The sequence below is a fragment of the Bufo bufo genome, chromosome 8, assembly GCF_905171765.1.
Source record: "Bufo bufo chromosome 8, aBufBuf1.1, whole genome shotgun sequence".
NCBI lineage: Eukaryota > Metazoa > Chordata > Amphibia > Anura > Bufonidae > Bufo > Bufo bufo.
Genome location: NC_053396.1, coordinates 198,949,580 through 198,967,135, shown reverse-complemented (window position 1 = coordinate 198,967,135; position 17,556 = coordinate 198,949,580). Strand labels below are relative to the sequence as shown.

Genomic DNA, 17,556 nt, shown 5'->3' with positions numbered 1-17,556 from the left:
GAATATGTTGGTGCTCTATTAGTAGATTGTTATGCACTATTGTAATGCCGCCACCTATGGAGAAACATGTGGAAGTGAATAAGGAGAAGACTGTTCCTTTCTGGTTCTGAATTGTCTTTTATAGTAACAGTTTGCAAAGCCATACGGCCATCCAGTTGGGCCCATTAAATGTTGTTCGCAGATAATCCACTTACAGACTATATTAAGGAATGACAAGTCATCGAGGATGTTTCCGCCTCTTCTTCTATGTCTTGGTTTATACCCATGTATAGCCAGGCTGGCCCCCCCCCGGAGATGGCGGACATAACATGTCAGGGCTGCATGTCACAGATAAAGCTGAAACTCCACTTCCTCATCTCCTCCTGATGCTGGATGATGGAAAATGGGACAGCGAGACATGGACAGACTGACCCAGGCACCGCCTGAGACACAGAGACTGGCACGCAGGTGGTATAGACACAGAGACTGGCACGCAGGTGGTATAGACACAGAGACTGGCACACAGGTGGTATAGACACAGAGACTGGCACGCAGGTGGTATAGACACAGAGACTGGCACGCAGGTGGTATAGACACAGAGACTGGCACGCAGGTGGTATAGACACAGAGACTGGCACACAAGTGGTAGAGACACAAAGATTGGCACACAGGTGGCAGAGACACAGAGACTGGCACACAGGTGGTAGAGACACAGAGACGGGCACGCAGGTGGTATAGACACAGAGACTAGCACACAAGTGGTAGAGACACAAAGATTGGCACACAGGTGGCAGAGACACAGAGACCGGCACACAGGTGGTAGAGACAAAAACTGGCACACAGGTGGTAGAGACACAGAGACTGGCACACAGGTGGTAGAGACACAGAGACTGGCACACAGGTGGGATAGACAATGTTCAGACAGGGAGTAAAGTTACAAAGACTGGCACCCAAGAATTATAGACATAGCATTAGACGCTTAGACAGGTGGTAAAAAGACAGAGACTGACACATAGGGGATATAAGTGAATAGCATACAAGTGGTAGAGACAGTGGCTGGCACATAGATTGCGTAGGTACAGTAATGCCTGGACAGGTGTTATAGAGAAAGAGACTGGCACACAAGTAGTATAGACTCAATGACTGGCACACGGGTAGTAAAGACTCAGTGACTGGCACATGGGTATTACAGAATCATTGACTGGCACACGGGTAGTAAAGACTCAGCGACTGGCACACGGGTAGTATAGACTCAGCGACTGGCACACGGGTAGTATAGACTCAGCGACTGGCACACGGGTAGTATAGACTCAGCGACTGGCACACGGGTAGTATAGACTCAGCGACTGGCACACAGGTAGTATAGACTCAGCGACTGGCACACGGGAGGCAGTCAGGTCTTAATCTGAAGAACAGACGTCCACCTGACACAATGGATTTTCGGGTCGTCTTGGCGCTCGCTCTTGTGGTGACCTGTGGAGTGGAAGGTGAGGCGGACGGCACAGTATACATACCCCGATATCATGTCTACTGTATCTTCTGAGAATCATCTCGTGATGATGAGAGTATAACCTATGGGAGATCTCACCTGAGAATCCATACATTCTAACTATTGTGTATATGACTATCATAATGACAGGATACATTATAACTGAGCCGTACTATTGATGATGACTAGTGGACATCTCTGTAGCTTCATCAGTATCTAATGAAAAGCTCTGCAACTTTCTAATAGAAGGCCACTGTTTGCTGTCCGAGAACAGAAACCTTCTTGTTTTCTCATCCTCCTTTCTTCCTCAGGTTGCTCCGTCCCCCCGTCTCCCTCCCTCTCTCTGTCCCTATTGAGTGGGCGCAGGACACTTAACTCCCTGCAGTGCCTCCTCTGCCTGGACAGGAAAGCCTTTTCTCGGCACAATTACACCTTCACCCTCACCAAGAATGGAAAAGCGGTGAAATTCAGCCAGGTGATGGGCCGGAAAATATGGTATCCGCTGGACAACAAGAAGAACAACACCGGCCTGTGGGGATGTAATGTGCAGGAGTTTCCTGACCTCAGGGCAGAGTATTATGTGGGGGCCCCCACACCTGACCCCCCAGGACTAAAGAAGGCAGACTCAGGTAGGCAGGTAGAGGGTAAGACTGCGTGGGACAATGCAGGGGACACCGTTCGATACTAGAGGATGGCCGTGCACATTTAGGACAATATTGTAACCCGGGCAGATGTGTCACAGGGCAGGTATTAGAGGTATGAACCTGACCTTCACCCTGAAAGCCAATACTGTGATAAATGGTAAACCAGTAAGAACCTGTTGGCCCTTTTAGGGTGATAATATGACGGTCTGGAGGTATGAGCAAGTCCCACTTCTTGTAGTGCAATAATGTGATACAGATATGAGAGGTGTGGGCTTTTCCCTCCTCTCATAGGGCAATGATGGGGTACCACAAGGAAGGGGATACGTCGTGTGTGCACAGGCCTTGGACATAGCTGTCTAATGGTGGGAAATGCTGAAGGTACCCTATGACAGTCACTCTGGGTGAGTCATATATCTGGGGAAGGATGTGATGGACGTTGTAGGTGAGCTACAACGGGGACAGGGGGAAACGTCCTATGAATGTACTGCACTGTGGTACAAATGTATTGCACCGTACTGTAAAGGTGAGGCTACACTGCGACTTTTTGTAGCGCGACTGACTGATTTGGACTGCAGGTATAGTTAGAGAGTTAAAATGAATTCAATCTTGTGGACTGCAGCTGTCATTTAATAGTTAAACACAATCAGTCCTCGTTTTACCCAGGCATTAATGTATGTGGTGGAAACACTGAGATGATGCTGCCATCTACTGGCCAATTGTATTATTACTGTTGGAAGATGGCCCAGATTCCCTAATGACTTTCTGCCTCGATTTTGGCTACAGTTTTGGAGCGTTTTGTTAAAAGAATGTCTCATCCTATGTTTTAGACTCTCCTGACAACAAGCTCTACAAAGTGTCTAGCTCAGCGGAAATGGAGTGGGCCATTCATTTTGTAGCGCCATAATAAAACTTATATTTGTAGATATTCACCTCTCTGGTGTGCCCCATTTCCAAGTGTACTTTTTGCATATACAGTTGCAAGAAAAAGAATGTGAACCCTTTGGAATGATATGGATTTCTGCACAAATTGGTCATAAAATGTGATCTGATCTTCATCTAAGTCACAACAATAGACAATCACAGTCTGCTTAAACTAATAACACACAAAGAATTAAATGTTACCATGTTTTTATTGAACACACCATGTAAACATTCACAGTGCAGGTGGAAAAAGTATGTGAACCCCTAGACTAATGACATCTCCAAGAGCTAATTGGAGTGAGGTGTCAGCCAACTGGAATCCAATCAATGAGATGAGATTGGAGGTGTTGGTTACAGCTGCCCTGCCCTATAAAAAACACACACCAGTTCAGGGTTTACTTTTCACAAGAAGCATTGCCTGATGTGAATGATGCCTCGCACAAAAGAGCTCTCAGAAGACCTACGATTAAGAATTGTTGACTTGCATAAAGCTGGAAAGGGTTATAAAAGTATCTCCAAAAGCCTTGCTGTTCATCAGTCCACGGTAAGACAAATTGTCTATAAATGGAGAAAGTTCAGCACTGCTGCTACTCTCCCTAGGAGTGGCTGTCCTATAAAGATGACTGCAAGAGCACAGCGCAGACTGCTCAATGAGGTGAAGAAGAATCCTAGAGTGTCAGCTAAAGACTTACAAAAGTCTCTGGCATATGCTAACATCCCTGTTAGCGAATCTACGATACGTAAAACACTAAACAAGAATGGATTTCATGGGAGGATACCACAGAGGAAGCCACTGCTGTCCAAAAAAACATTGCTGCACGTTTACAGTTTGCACAAGAGCACCTGGATGTTCCACAGCAGTACTGGCAAAATATTCTGTGGACAGATGAAACCAAAGTTGAGTTGTTTGGAAGAAACACACAACACTATGTGTGGAGAAAAAGAGGCACAGCACACCAACACCAAAACCTCATCCCAACTGGGAAGTATGGTGGTGGGGGCATCATGGTTTGGGGCTGCTTTGCTGCGTCAGGGCCTGGACGGATTGCTATCCTCGAAGGAAAAATGAATTCCCAAGTTTATCAAGACATTTTGCAGGAGAACTTAAGGCCATCTGTCCACCAGCTGAAGCTCAACAGAAGATGGGTGTTGCAACAGGACAACGACCCAAAGCATAGAAGTAAATCAACAACAGAATGGCTTAAACAGAAGAAAATACGCCTTCTGGAGTGGCCCAGTCAGAGTCCTGACCTCAACCCGATTGAGATGCTGTGGCATGACCTCAAGAAAGCGATTCACACCAGACATCCCAAGAATATTGCTGAACTGAAACAGTTCTGTAAAGAGGAATGGTCAAGAATTACTCCTGACCGTTGTGCACGTCTGATCTGCAACTACAGGAAACGTTTGGTTGAAGTTATTGCTGCCAAAAGAGGTTCAACCAGTTATTAAATCCAAGGGTTCACATACTTTTTCCACCTGCACTGTGAACGTTTACATGGTGTGTGCAATAAAAACATGGTAACATTTAATTCTTTGGGTGTTATTAGTTTAAGCAGACTGTGATTGTCTATTGTTGTGACTTAGATGAAGATCAGATCACATTTTATGACCAATTTGTGCAGAAATCCATATCATTCCAAAGGGTTCACATACTTTTTCTTGCAACTGTATATGGCTTAGCGGGGACAGAGGCAGTGCCTAAAGTGCTACATTTTCTGTCATAAAAAATCTGAAAGAAAGTAAGACAACTAAAAGTCACCTTACACTTTTAGACAGGCGGTCTACAGATTTATTATAGAACCCTGTGAGAATTCGGGAACATTTCATGACTCCCTGTCTTCCCAGTGTAACGCGTAGCTATTCTGGGCCAGTAGGATGTGTGGATGCTTAAAGGGGTTTTCCGAGATTTTAATACTGATGCGCTATCCTCCGGATAGGTCATCAGTATCTGAACAGGGGGGGTCCGACACTTAAGCCCCCCGCCGATCAGCTGTCAGAGAAGGCAGAGGATAGGTCATCAGTATCAAAATCTCGGAAAATCCCCTTAAGAACCTTTCAGTCACCTGATTTAATTTGCTCAAGTCTTAAAGCAGTACTGAGAGCGCATAAAGACTATTCTGCCCCCTACAGGGTGATACATGTATAGCAGAGCATGTATAGTGTAACATGTGGTTTGGCACCCGGGGTGGGTCCTGTCTCTGGAGGGGGGCTCCAATACTTTAAAAAAAAATATGGTACTCCCTCACAGTAGTATTGCCCTCATTGTACAACCTTCACAGTAGTTATGCCCTCTCTGTGCCCCTTTCACAGTTGTAATGCACTCTGTGCCCCCTTCACAGTAATAATCCCCATTGTGCCCCCTTCACAGTAATAATGCCCATTTTGCCCCTTTCACAGTAATAATGCCCATTGTGCCCCCTTAATAGTAGTAATGCCCTCTGTGCCCTCTCCATAGTAAAAATCCCCATTGTGCCCCCTTCACAGTAATAATGCCCATTGTGCCCCCTTCACAGTAATGCCCTCTGTGCCCCCTCCATAGTAGTAATGCCCTCTGTGCCCCCTCCATAGTAGTATTGCCCTCTGTGCCCCCAGCTGTTTGAAGAGAGGGCAGAGCTCATACGAGAGCTGCTTTCTCTGCTCTGCTCGCCGTAGCATTTGCAGTGATGAGCCGGTAAACAGAGCAGAGAAGGCAGCGCTCATACAAAAGAAAGCGGACAACCCCTTTAAAGACATACTTGGAAAACATTACATACGGAGCTACAGAACATACAGGGTCATACAGCCCCACATACCTCTTCCATCCAGTGACTTCTCTTCTCTGATGTAGATATTCTCTTTCCTCTTCTTCTCCTGTCAGACCAGACCGCCATGGTGACTTCTTTCAGCCGCGCCTCGTCTCTGCAGAGTTTAACAAACAAACATCTTACTTTCCTACTTTTCCATCATCCTCCCACCTTCTCAACACCCCATCCTACCCAGTGGCTTCTCTAGCTTTCAAATTTTGTGGGGGGGGGGGGGGGGGGCACACTGGGGGCCAGGACAAAAGTAGGGGGGGGGGCAGCTATAACAACGATACATTTACACAAGTACGCTTAGAAATGCTGCGATACTTTACCCAATACCTAAAACCGCAACAGGGAAGAAAAGTCCAGCTGTCTGTGGTTTAAAAAAATATATAAAAAAATCACTCAGATTTCAACATGTCCTAGCTGCCTGTGGATGACACTTTTATAGGGAGGGGGATCTGTGGAGGACACTGCTATGGGGGGGGGGGGATCTGTGGATGACACATACCGTATATAGCATCTTATGCTATATTTGTGGTCAGGACCTAAACGAGTGGAAGATGCCCAACCACCACCCCCCTACCTAATTGGCCTGAGGTGTGCCTTGGCCTCACTAGGTCGGTATGCCTGAAAAAGGGGGCAAAACCCACCAGTGAGGGAAGGATAGGCCTGAGGTGCTAGGTGCTGAATGCTTGGACCAGCTCCGCTTGTGGCTCCGGGATATACCGTACAAAGCACCCCGAGCGCCAGCGCCCCAAGTGTTTAATGATATGCACAGGGACTCCATGCTTGGACGCTGCGGATGCCGCACCGATGCGGAAAGAATGCCCCGAGAATTGAGCCAGATTCAATCCTACACTGGTCAACAGGATGCGAATATGTTTGATGAACTGGCTGGACGTCAGTGGACCAACAGGGAATGGAAGTAATGGGTCGGTGGGGCTGTGAAGACTAAGGGCCAGCAAGAGGTTGTCCAAGACTGTCACTGGACACCATGCGTTTGTGGTCTGGAAGAACTTAACTACATGGCCGGGACCTACCTGCCTTGTTTTGTTGTGAGGCAACTGCAATGAGTTACTGCCCATCCTGACTAAATCTCCCTTGCGGAGAGCCACCGCCCCTTGTCTGGCCTGTGTCACTTCACCTGGTCTTAAAACCCGTAAAACGCCAAGTACATCGCCGCCTTGATCACCAGGCTGGGAAGGACTCTGAATGGTGAGAATGTGAGAACTTCCGACAGGCTAAGAAACGTGTCCCCCTTAATAGGTCGACGGACCGACTTGACCGTGACCTGGCTCTTTTGAATGCCTCTGAGGATGGCCTTGATCGGGTGAGCTGAAAATATAGAGGGTCTGTCTGGCTCTTGAAGTGCCAAAAAATGCAGCACCCCAGCCAAATATAGCCTAATGGTGTTGTAGGATAAAGCCAATACCGAATGACAATAAGGCACGAAAGCCACCATATACTTGACCTGACCTGTGTCACCTCTAGGATATGCCAACTTAAAGTTCGAAAAAAAAAAAAAAAAAAAAAAAAAAAAAAACACCCACGCTCGGCGGTACGACCGCAACGTACTGGCCGACAAAGACTTGGTAATGAGTGAACTGGCGACCATCATCAGAGAGTCTAATCCAAGACCAGCAGCCGCCAGTCCGGTACCGGGGTGCCCACTGAGTCTGCTTCTGGGTTCTGTAAGAAAAAGCGAGAAAAATCAAAACGAGATAAAGCATCAGCTGCAACGTTGCTGACCCCGTCCAAAAACCGGGCATGAAAATGAAACCCCTGTTCCAGAGCTATCCAGGTCAATCTACGCATGAAAGACATGATAAGTAACGATTTAGATCTGCCCTTGTTGAAGATCTCTGCGGTCGCCATGTTGTCAGTGTGGAAACCACCGTGTGACCCGACCACCTATGCCCCCAGACTATAGCAGCTGCTACGATAGGATAGATCTCGAACAATGCCGACATCTGAGAAAACCCCGGCAACTGTAGCACGTGTGTGGGCCATGAGCCGGCGAACCAATGTGAGCAGATATGGCCGCGAAACCTACCGAGGCAGCTGCGTCTGAAAATACGTGTGGAGAATCAGAAGTGGCCCTCGGAATAAACATGGAAATGCCGTTCCACCCACTGAGAAATCTGTCCCACATGAACAGATCTTCTCGGGCGTTAGCATTAAGATGCACTGATGCGTCCAAATCACTGGTCTGTTGTAATAAGACTAGCAATCTTGAAATGAATGATCTACCCTGAGGAATGATCCTCATGGCAAAGTATAACATGCCCAACAGAGACTGCAATTCTCTCTTGGTGCAAACCTGAGACATGAGCAAGGAACGGACACCTGATTTGATTGGGGCACTCGTGTGTCTGCTGAGGCAAGGCTATGAGCCCAGTGTGGAATCCCCGTAGGAAACCTTCCACCAGAAAAGCGCGGAACGGCTGAACGGGATGAAGCCGCAGCAGGCGGTCAAGGACCTCGACATTCACCCGGCTCAGTCATGCCGGCTTCACGATGCAGACCGTGACAGGGCAGCCCGTTTAAGCCGACAGACAACTGACAGAAGCCAACCCCCCTCCCCCGACAGTATGAACGTATGAGGAGCGGTCGATGAGGCTCACGTGAAGTATGATAGTCGTTTCCACTGACGGATGAAGCGAGCCCGAGTTTAACTGAATCTGTGGCGTGGCAGACTGATTAAAAACGAATACTGCGGGCTAACGAACCTACAGACGTGGTAGGTGAATGTATGTAAGAATAGGAGTCGTGGAAAACAGACCGTATGACGTATGACACTATACTACGAGATGAAACGAAGTGTCTCTGACTGTCGTGCGAGAGTGTGACAGTGGTTGGTGAATGTATCTATGCTAGTGGTGTATGCAAAAGGCTAGTGGAAAGATTACCACCAGGACAACATGAAAATCCTTCCTTTAGAAAGCCCCCCTTTTTTTTTTTTTTTTTTTTTTTAATTAATAGTAACCACGCCCCCTAAAGGAAGAACTTTCATTTCATTTTTTTTTTTTTTTTTTTTTTTTACGCCGCTGTCATATGTGCAGACTACCTGTATGGGGTAAGTAGGTGGTATATGTACGTGAAGTCAATGTGTGCCCATGACTAAAGACACAACAAAAGAAAGAAAACACCAAACAAACAAACAACAAATAAAATAAAAAATAAAAAAAAACGTGGAAAGAAAGAAGAGGGGAAAGAAAAAAGAAAAGGGAAAAAAAAAAACAAAACAACCTGTTAACCCTACGACCTGCTGCCCGTAAGCTGACAAACAAGATGACGGAATCTAAGCCCCTCCCCTTCCCCCCCCCCCCAGCAGCGTGAAACGATTGAACGAAAAGCCTTCGAGGCTGACAGGGAGTATGATAGTCGTTTCCACTGACGTATGAAGCGAGCCCGAGTTTGTGTGAATCTGTGACGTGGCAGATTAATTAAAACGAATACTGCGGGCTAAAGAACCTACAGACGTGGTAGGTGATGTATGTAAGTATAGGATTTGTGGAAAACAGACCGTATGACGTATGACACTAGTCTACGAGATGAAACGGGGTGTGTATGTCGTGCGAGCGTGTAGCTGTGTTGGTGGATGAACCTGTGCTAGAGGTGTATGGATGCAGCTTGGTGGATAAAGTTTTTTTTTTTTTTTTTCTTTCTTTATTTGAACAACCCACTTTTTTTTTTTTTTTACTTTATTTAACAATCCACTTGTACCCTTTTTTTTTTTTTTTTTTTCGTCAAACTGCCTGATGTGCGAACTATGTGTCTAAGGTATGTATGTAGTGTATGTGATGAGTGTCAAACATGTGCACAAGCAGCAACCTTGTAAGTAATCAACTCAGTAATGGCACCAGCACCCAGCTGCCAGAGTTTAACCTGCTGAGCCCAGATGACTCGCAGCCCCTGTATGAACTTAGATACAGGTTATGCTGAGACTATGTGACAATGCTGCCCATTGGTGCCAAAACTTGAATTGCATGTGCCTGAACGCAGTGAGGAGAAACGATCCTCCGGCACACTTCCCCCTCTCTACACACCCTCCTACCCTCCTCCACGATGCCACGCTCCCCAAACAAAGCAGTTATCATGGAAAACGACCTGAACAGCTTGCAGACTGAAGTGAAAGGTACACCCGCTTCTCTGAGATCCGACTCGTGCAGGACGCTTGCTGATGACGTCACACCCGGAAGTAGCAGACGTCCGAATGCCGACGTGCTGCCTGGGAGAGCCAGACTGCTTAAGACAGGTACCGGCCCCTCCCACAAATCCAGGCTGCCTGGGAGAGCCAGACTGCTTAAGACAGGTACCGGCCCCTCCCACAAATCCAGGCTAGCCTGCGGCCAGCCTTAACACGTGTCATCCACAGATCCACCCCATGACAGTGTCATCCACAGACCCCCCTCCCTATAACAATGTCATCCCCATTCCCCCCTCTATAACAGTGTCATCCACAGATCCCCCTCCCCGCCACTCACAGGAGTGTACATTTGACATTTCTAAACTGTAATCCATATCCTGTAGTAACTTTAACTTTAAATCAGGATTAATCTCCGCTAGTACCTTAACCTTACACCACTCAGCTAGCTTCGGTAACAGGGCCAGGCTACAGCCTACAGGTACTGCCTGTTAGTTGTTACCGAGCGAGCGCTAATTTCTGCAGGTCAGAGCATACGGATTACAGTTTAGAAGAAATGTACACTCCTGTGAGCGGTCCAGTGGCGGATCCAGATCCTGGTCTCGGGAGGGGCACTTCCAGATTATTTTCTGTCCGCCGCCACAAGACTCCACAGTGTAGAGGTATACTGTATATTGTGTGGCACAGTGTAGAGGTATACTGTATATTGTGGGGCACAGTGTAGAGGTATACTGTATATTGTGTGGCACAGTGTAGCGGTATACTGTATATTGTGTGGCACAGTGTAGCGGTATACTGTACATTGTGTGGCACAGTGTAGCGGTATACTGTATATTGTGTGGCACAGTGTAGCGGTATACTGTATATTGTGTGGCACAGTGTAGCGGTATACTGTATATTGTGTGGCACAGTGTAGAGGTATACTGTATATTGTGGGGCACAGTGTAGAGGTATACTGTATGGCACAGTGTAGCGGTATACTGTATATTGTGTGGCACAGTGTAGCGGTATACCGTACATTGTGTGGCACAGTGTAGCGGTATACTGTATATTGTGTGGCACAGTGTAGCGGTATACTGTATATTGTGTGGCACAGTGTATGCTATATGTGTATAACAAACATATTTCACATGAAAACTTAGTTACTTGGCTTGACCCTTGGGGATCTCGGACGCCACTTCAACACTTGGTCGGGGGCTCGGCGGAGCTGATGTTGTGTTTCATCCTAATGAGAAAGATTTCATAATAAGGATTTGGAGAAAGGGCAGAGGGATAGCAGAGCAGGGAGAGTCTGGTGCTGCTACTAGGGGGTCATACCATGGGGGAGTAATAAAGCCCACCATAATGCCCCCCCAGTAGAAATAATTCTCCTTATAATGTGACAGTGCAAAAAATACCCCCTTGTAATGCCCCTAGTTGAGCTAATGTCCCCCATAATGTGCCAGTATAAAATACACCTATATAGTGCCCCCAGTAAATGCCGCCATAGTGCTCCTCTCCCCCCTTCCTCCTAGTGCCCCCCATAATGTACCAGTATAAAATGCCCCATATATCTTGCCCCAGTAGATGCCCTCAGTGTCCCCCATAATTTGCAAGTATAAAATACCCCTTCTTAGTGCCCCCCGTAGATGACTCCATAGTACTCCTCTCCCCCCTTCTCCATAGTACCCATCATAATGTGTCCCAGTATAAAATGCTACTGTACAGAGCCCCCCATATAAAATACCCCTTCTTTGTGGCCTCAGTAGATGCCCCTATAGTGCCCACCAATAACTTGCCAGTATCAAGTGCCCCCAATAACGTACCAGTAACAAGTGCCCCCCCATCACGTGCCAGTAACAAGTGCCCCCCCATCACGTGCCAGTAACAAGTGCCCCCCCATCACGTGCCAGTAACAAGTGCCCCCCATCACGTGCCAGTAATAAGACCCCCCCCATCACGTGCCAGTAACAAGAGCCCCCAATGTGCCAGTAATAAGCCCACCATCATGTGCCACTAATAAGCCCCCCATCATGTGCCACTAATAAGCCCCCCATCATGTGCCACTAATAAGCCCCCCCATCATGTGCCACTAATAAGCCCCCCCATCATGTGCCACTAATAAGCCCGCCCAATGTGCCAGTAATAAGCCCCCCAAGGTGCCAGTAATAAGCCCACCATCATGTGCCAGTAATAAGCCCCCCCAATGTGCCAGTAACAAGCCCCCCCCCCCCCCCCCCCCCGCCAATGTGCCAGTAACACTATTGTAAAAAAAAACACTCATACTTCCCTCCATGTCAGCGATGCGATGCAGGCCTCTTCCGGCCTGTGTCCTGCGCTGTATGGCTCAGGCGGCGCGATGATGTCATCGTGCCGCCTGCGCCGGCCTCTGATAGGCTGCCGGCCTAGTGCCTGCAGCCTATGAGAGGAAGGGGAAGGGACACGCCTCTCCCTCCCCTGCACCGCCACAGCACAGGCAGGCAGATGACTATGGAGATGAGCGCAATGGAAGCGCTCATCTCCGTGTGCCCGGCTGCAGCGGCTCACTTGGGGGGGGGATTTTAGTTGAGGGGGCACATGGGGGGGCACAGCATGATGTAGGAGGGGCCGTGGCCCCTTCTGGCCCCCACCCTGGCGACGCCACTGATCCTACCACCCCCAATACTGTGTCCACTGTGCTTCCCAATACTTTCCTGCAGAAACAGTCCCCCTGAAAATACTGGTACCACACAGATAGTGCGTCAGTACAAAAACACCCCTTTATATTGTGCGCTAGTAATAAAAAAATTCCCCCTTCCTTTAAGATCAGACCCCCATATAAAACCCTAAATGAGACCCCCCATCTTAGACCAAACCCCCTTTAGACCGCTATGTCAGACCCTAGTTTTAAACCTCAGATCAGACCCCCATTAGACCTCCATGTAAGACCCCGACCCAATATCAGACCTCAGATAAGACCCCCATATAAGACCCCTATTAGAACTCCAGACCCCCATAACAGACCTCACACCAGACCCCATATCAGACCTCCAGACTCCCACTAGACCTCCAGACCCCCATATCTGACCCACATAAGACCTCCAGACCCCCCAGTCAGACCTCCATACCTCCATTAGACCTCCAGACCCCCAATCAGACCATTAGACCTCCAGACCCCCAAACCACCGGGTCAGACCACTCCAGACCCCCCCAGTCAGACCTCCATATCAGACCTGAGATCAGACTGTAAAGTAACTTACCTCTCCTGCCGCCACTCTCCCTGTCCTGGCTGTCTTCTCTTCTCAGGGCCCGCACTGCAGTCACCTCACCTCCTGCAGCGTCAGGTCAGAGTGCGCTCTGTACATCCTGACGCTGCAGGCAGCCAGGACACAGCAGTGCGGGCCCTGAGAAGAGCGAGCAGGAGGAGAGGTAAGTACTGTGCAGCGCTCACATCGCTTCTCCCCCCTCCTCCTTTATTATGGAAGTGCTCACTAGTATTCTGCACTGCATCTTATAAAGGGAAAAGCAATGAGCGCTTCCATCTGTATTGATGGAAGCGCTCATTGCTTCTGTTCTGGCACCCACCTGAGAACCGGCACCCGGGGCGGACCGCTTCCCCACCCCACTGCATGTATAGCAGAGCAGTATGAACCTGCCCCTCCCTTTGTAGGGTGATAAAGTGACACATAAAACAGAGCGGTATGAGCAGGCCCCTCCCACTGTAGGGTGATAGTGTGAAAGATATACAGTCGTGGCCAAAAGTTTTGAGAATGACACAAATATTAGTTTTCACAAAGTTTGCTGCTAAACTGATTTTAGATCTTTGTTTCAGTTGTTTCTGTGATGTAGTGAAATATAATTACACGCACTTCATACGTTTCAAAGGCTTTTATCGACAATTACATGACATTTATGCAAAGAGTCAGTATTTGCAGTGTTGGCCCTTCTTTTTCAGGACCTCTGCAATTCGACTGGGCATGCTCTCAATCAACTTCTGGACCAATTCCTGACTGATAGCCACCCATTCTTTCATAATCACTTCTTGGAGTTTGTCAGAATTAGTGGGTTTTTGTTTGTCCACCCGCCTCTTGAGGATTGACCACAAGTTCTCAATGGGATTAAGATCTGGGGAGTTTCCAGGCCATGGACCCAAAATGTCAACGTTTTGGTCCCCGAGCCACTTCGTTATCACTTTTGCCTTATGGCACGGTGCTCCATCGTGCTGGAAAATGCATTGTTCTTCACCAAATGTTGTTGGATTGTGGGAAGAAGTTGCTGTTGGAGGGTGTTTTGGTGCCATTCTTTATTCATGGCTGTGTTTTTGGGCAAAATTGTGAGTGAGCCCACTCCCTTGGATGAGAAGCAACCCCACACATGAATGGTCTCAGGATGCTTTACTGTTGGCATGACACAGGACTGATGGGAGCGCTCACCTTTTCTTCTCCGGACAAGCCTTTTTCCAGATGCCCCAAACAATCGGAAAGAGGCTTCATCGGAGAATATGACTTTGCCCCAGTCCTCAGCAGTCCATTCACCAAACTTTCTGCAGAAGATCAATCTGTCCCTGATGGTTTTTTTTTTAGAGAAGTGGCTTCTTTGCTGCCCTTCTTGACACCAGGCCATCTTCCAAAAGTCTTCGCCTCACTGTGCGTGCAGATGCGCTCACACCTGCCTGCTGCCATTCCTGAGCAAGCTCTGCACTGGTGGCACTCCGATCCCGCAGCTGAATCCTATTTAGGAGATGATCCTGGTGCTTGCTGGACTTTCTTGGACGCCCTGAACCCTTCTTAATAAGAATTGAACCTCTTTCCTTGAAGTTCTTGATGATCCTATAAATTGTTGATTGAGGTGCAATCTTAGTAGCCACAATATCCTTGCCTGTGAAGCCATTTTTATGCAACGCAATGATGGCTGCACGCGTTTCTTTGCAGGTCACCATGGTTAACAATGGAAGAACAATGATTTCAAGCATCACCCTCCTTTTAACATGTCAAGTCTGCCATTTTAACCCAATCAGCCTGACATAATGATCTCCAGCCTTGTGCTCGTCAACAGTTAACAAGACGATTACTGAAATGATCTCAGCAGGTCCTTTAATGACAGCAATGAAATGCAGTGGAAAGGTTTTTTTGGGATTAAGTTAATTTTCATGGCAAAGAAGGACTATGCAATTCATCTGATCACTCTTCATAACATTCTGGAGTATATGCAAATTGCTATTATAAAAACTTAAGCAGCAACTTTTCCAATATTTATGTAATTCTCAAAACTTTTGGCCATGACTGTAGTAGCGAGACATGAACCTGCCGCTCCCCCTGTAGGGTGATAATGTGACATGTAGTAGAGCAGTATGAACAGGCCCCTCCCCCTGTAGGGCGATAGAAGCTCTGTTGGGTGACTGTTACAGTGTGGTAATGACATATGATGGCGCTATATAACAGTAAATGTATAACCCCGCCACCTCCCTCCGAACCCCGCAGCCCCTCACAGAGCATAGACCGATTCAGTTTCTGCCCCAGTACAGTTTACAGTCTAATTTCCCATACGCCTGCTGTCATTGCGCTGCCCCCTATGTCTCACTGCCAGCATTACAGTCCTCGGTCATTGAATATTTCCTTGTCATTCACATATAAGAAGAGGCCTCTGCTCCCATCGCCTCCGCCATGTCGACAAGAATCCTGCTGACCATCATGACTGCAGCGCTTCTACTGATAATGCTCACTATCGTGATCTGCTTGACCTCGGGCATCCTAATAATGAAACGCAGGTAGGTGATCATATCAAGGTAACAGGAATACAGATGTAGCAGAGCTGGATTTGTCATTTTCATTGTGGTGTTTACCTAATGTTTTTTTTCCCCTGGTTTTATGTAAGTAAAGATCTCTGCTTGCTTATGTTTGAAAGCTGTACACATGTAGGCCTCATTCTGACGGCTGTAAAGCCACACAGTCTAAATTTTTATTGAATTGCTTCTGTTAATCTAATTGTGACTTTTTCCTGTAACTGATATAATTCTGTCTGCATGCAGCCACCACTAGGGGGAGCTAACTGCATATGAATTTATTTAGCTGGCCGTAAACTGAAAGGGAGCTCCATCTAGTGGTGATTGCAGGTACTGTAGCTGCTATGTTTTTGCAGGAATCAGATCATTGTTGGCCCTTTGACCTGTTTCTATGGTAACATTCACCAGAAAAAGAACCTAAACAATGGGCAGAACATTTGGGAAGCTGCTTAGCCAACACCAGGGTCAGAAAATTATCCCTGGGATTGCCTTAGGGATACTTTCTAACAGATAAGAGAAATATTCAAATATTACTCAGATCTAACCACGTTCTAACATTATTTTTTTTTTAGAAGAACATCCGCGCCCCATCAACATCGCCAAGGTAAGAGATTTTCTAAAATCCTAAGGGGTTCACATACTTTTGTAAATGTTTAGATTTACTTGAATTGCGTGACGCCTTCTTCTCCCCTCGTGACTAAAGCTACATTTAGAACTTGGCCCCAGAGTGCAGTTCGTTGTGGGACCTCAGGTGGCAGTTGGTCACGTGTCTGACAGCAGGGCGGAGCCAAACTGCTGACGGTTTCCCAGAGCAACTAGCAGAATTCTGAAAGCGGCTATGGAGAGGAACAGAAAAGAGAGACCTTTCTTGGGGCTTTAGGCCGGGTTCACTTGCCCAGTAAATGGTTTTCATACTTACCATCCGGTAAAATGTAAAACTGGCGACATTTGCTGCTGTTGCCAAAATACCCTTAAAGGGGGTTATGCTTTTGCTACGTGTGAACCTGACCGTAGTGCGCATGTCCTCACCTTCGGGAATTAGCTTTTTTTTTTTGCATTACAGACAGAAAGAGATCTGACAACTTCCCGCTCACTGAAAATATCAGCTCTGACCCCGGCCACCCTAAACTGGAGCCTGTGAGTATCAGTGGCCGCAGTGCCTCCCTCTGCTGGGGATATAGGGAATTGCATGCCGATATTCATGAGCTCTCGTTGTGGCTAAATTTTCCAGGACACTGAAGTATCTTACGTGGAGCTGGAGATCATACGGGATCCTTTCCGAAAACCTTCCAAGAGTCATAATACAATATATGCCAACATCATGTGACCAGAAGAGGCGACTAAGCAGATCGAGTATGTGTAGGATTTCAGGATTGCGAAGATAAAGAACCCCACAGTCTTCCTCTCTCCAGCCTGAGACGGCTGATAACAGGGAGCAATAGACTGCAGATTTATTAAACTTTTAGACTATAAAGCTGCACATACATATATACAGTATATCTCCATATCCACCATTTTTTAGGCCCATCCACCATTCTTAGTCTATGGGACCCGACCGGCCATCAGCTGAGCAGAACTGACCAGTTGGATTTTCCCAGTCCCTTACCATTAAGATAAGCGGCGCTTTATGTGCATGGAGACGCTTATCTCTGGGGGGGGGGGGGGTAAAACATGGCTTTCTTTCATCATCCCAGGGTGTATCTTTTACTGTATGACTTAAGACTAATGCGTTTCAGGTTTTCTTGAGGATAAATTATTCACAATGTGTGAAATGTAAGTGAATAATAAACTACAGAAGGCTTGGCGCCCGGAGCACTTCTCACGTAGACACAGGAAATGGTTAATGG

The 17,556-nt window shown here is 47.3% G+C and overlaps 1 protein-coding gene across 3 annotated transcripts; it reads left to right on the top strand.

The window, feature by feature from the left end:
• Positions 1–303: 303 nt before the first annotated feature.
• On the top strand, positions 304–17,514 carry LOC120977664. 3 transcript variants are annotated; one of them, XM_040405695.1, is made up of 7 exons: positions 304–447; positions 1,337–1,466; positions 1,780–2,097; positions 15,562–15,694; positions 16,282–16,313; positions 16,773–16,846; positions 16,941–17,514. In XM_040405695.1, the coding sequence occupies exons 2-7, from the start codon at positions 1,412–1,414 to the stop codon at positions 17,034–17,036; spliced, it is 708 nt and encodes a 235-aa protein (XP_040261629.1). In that variant the 5' UTR covers positions 304–447; positions 1,337–1,411; the 3' UTR covers positions 17,037–17,514. The 3 variants fall into 3 exon arrangements, with proteins under 3 accessions (XP_040261629.1, XP_040261628.1, XP_040261627.1); XM_040405694.1 differs by lacking the exon at positions 304–447 and adding an exon at positions 456–650 and having other exon boundaries at positions 823–1,466; XM_040405693.1 differs by lacking the exon at positions 304–447 and having other exon boundaries at positions 456–1,466.
• Positions 17,515–17,556: the final 42 nt, after the last annotated feature.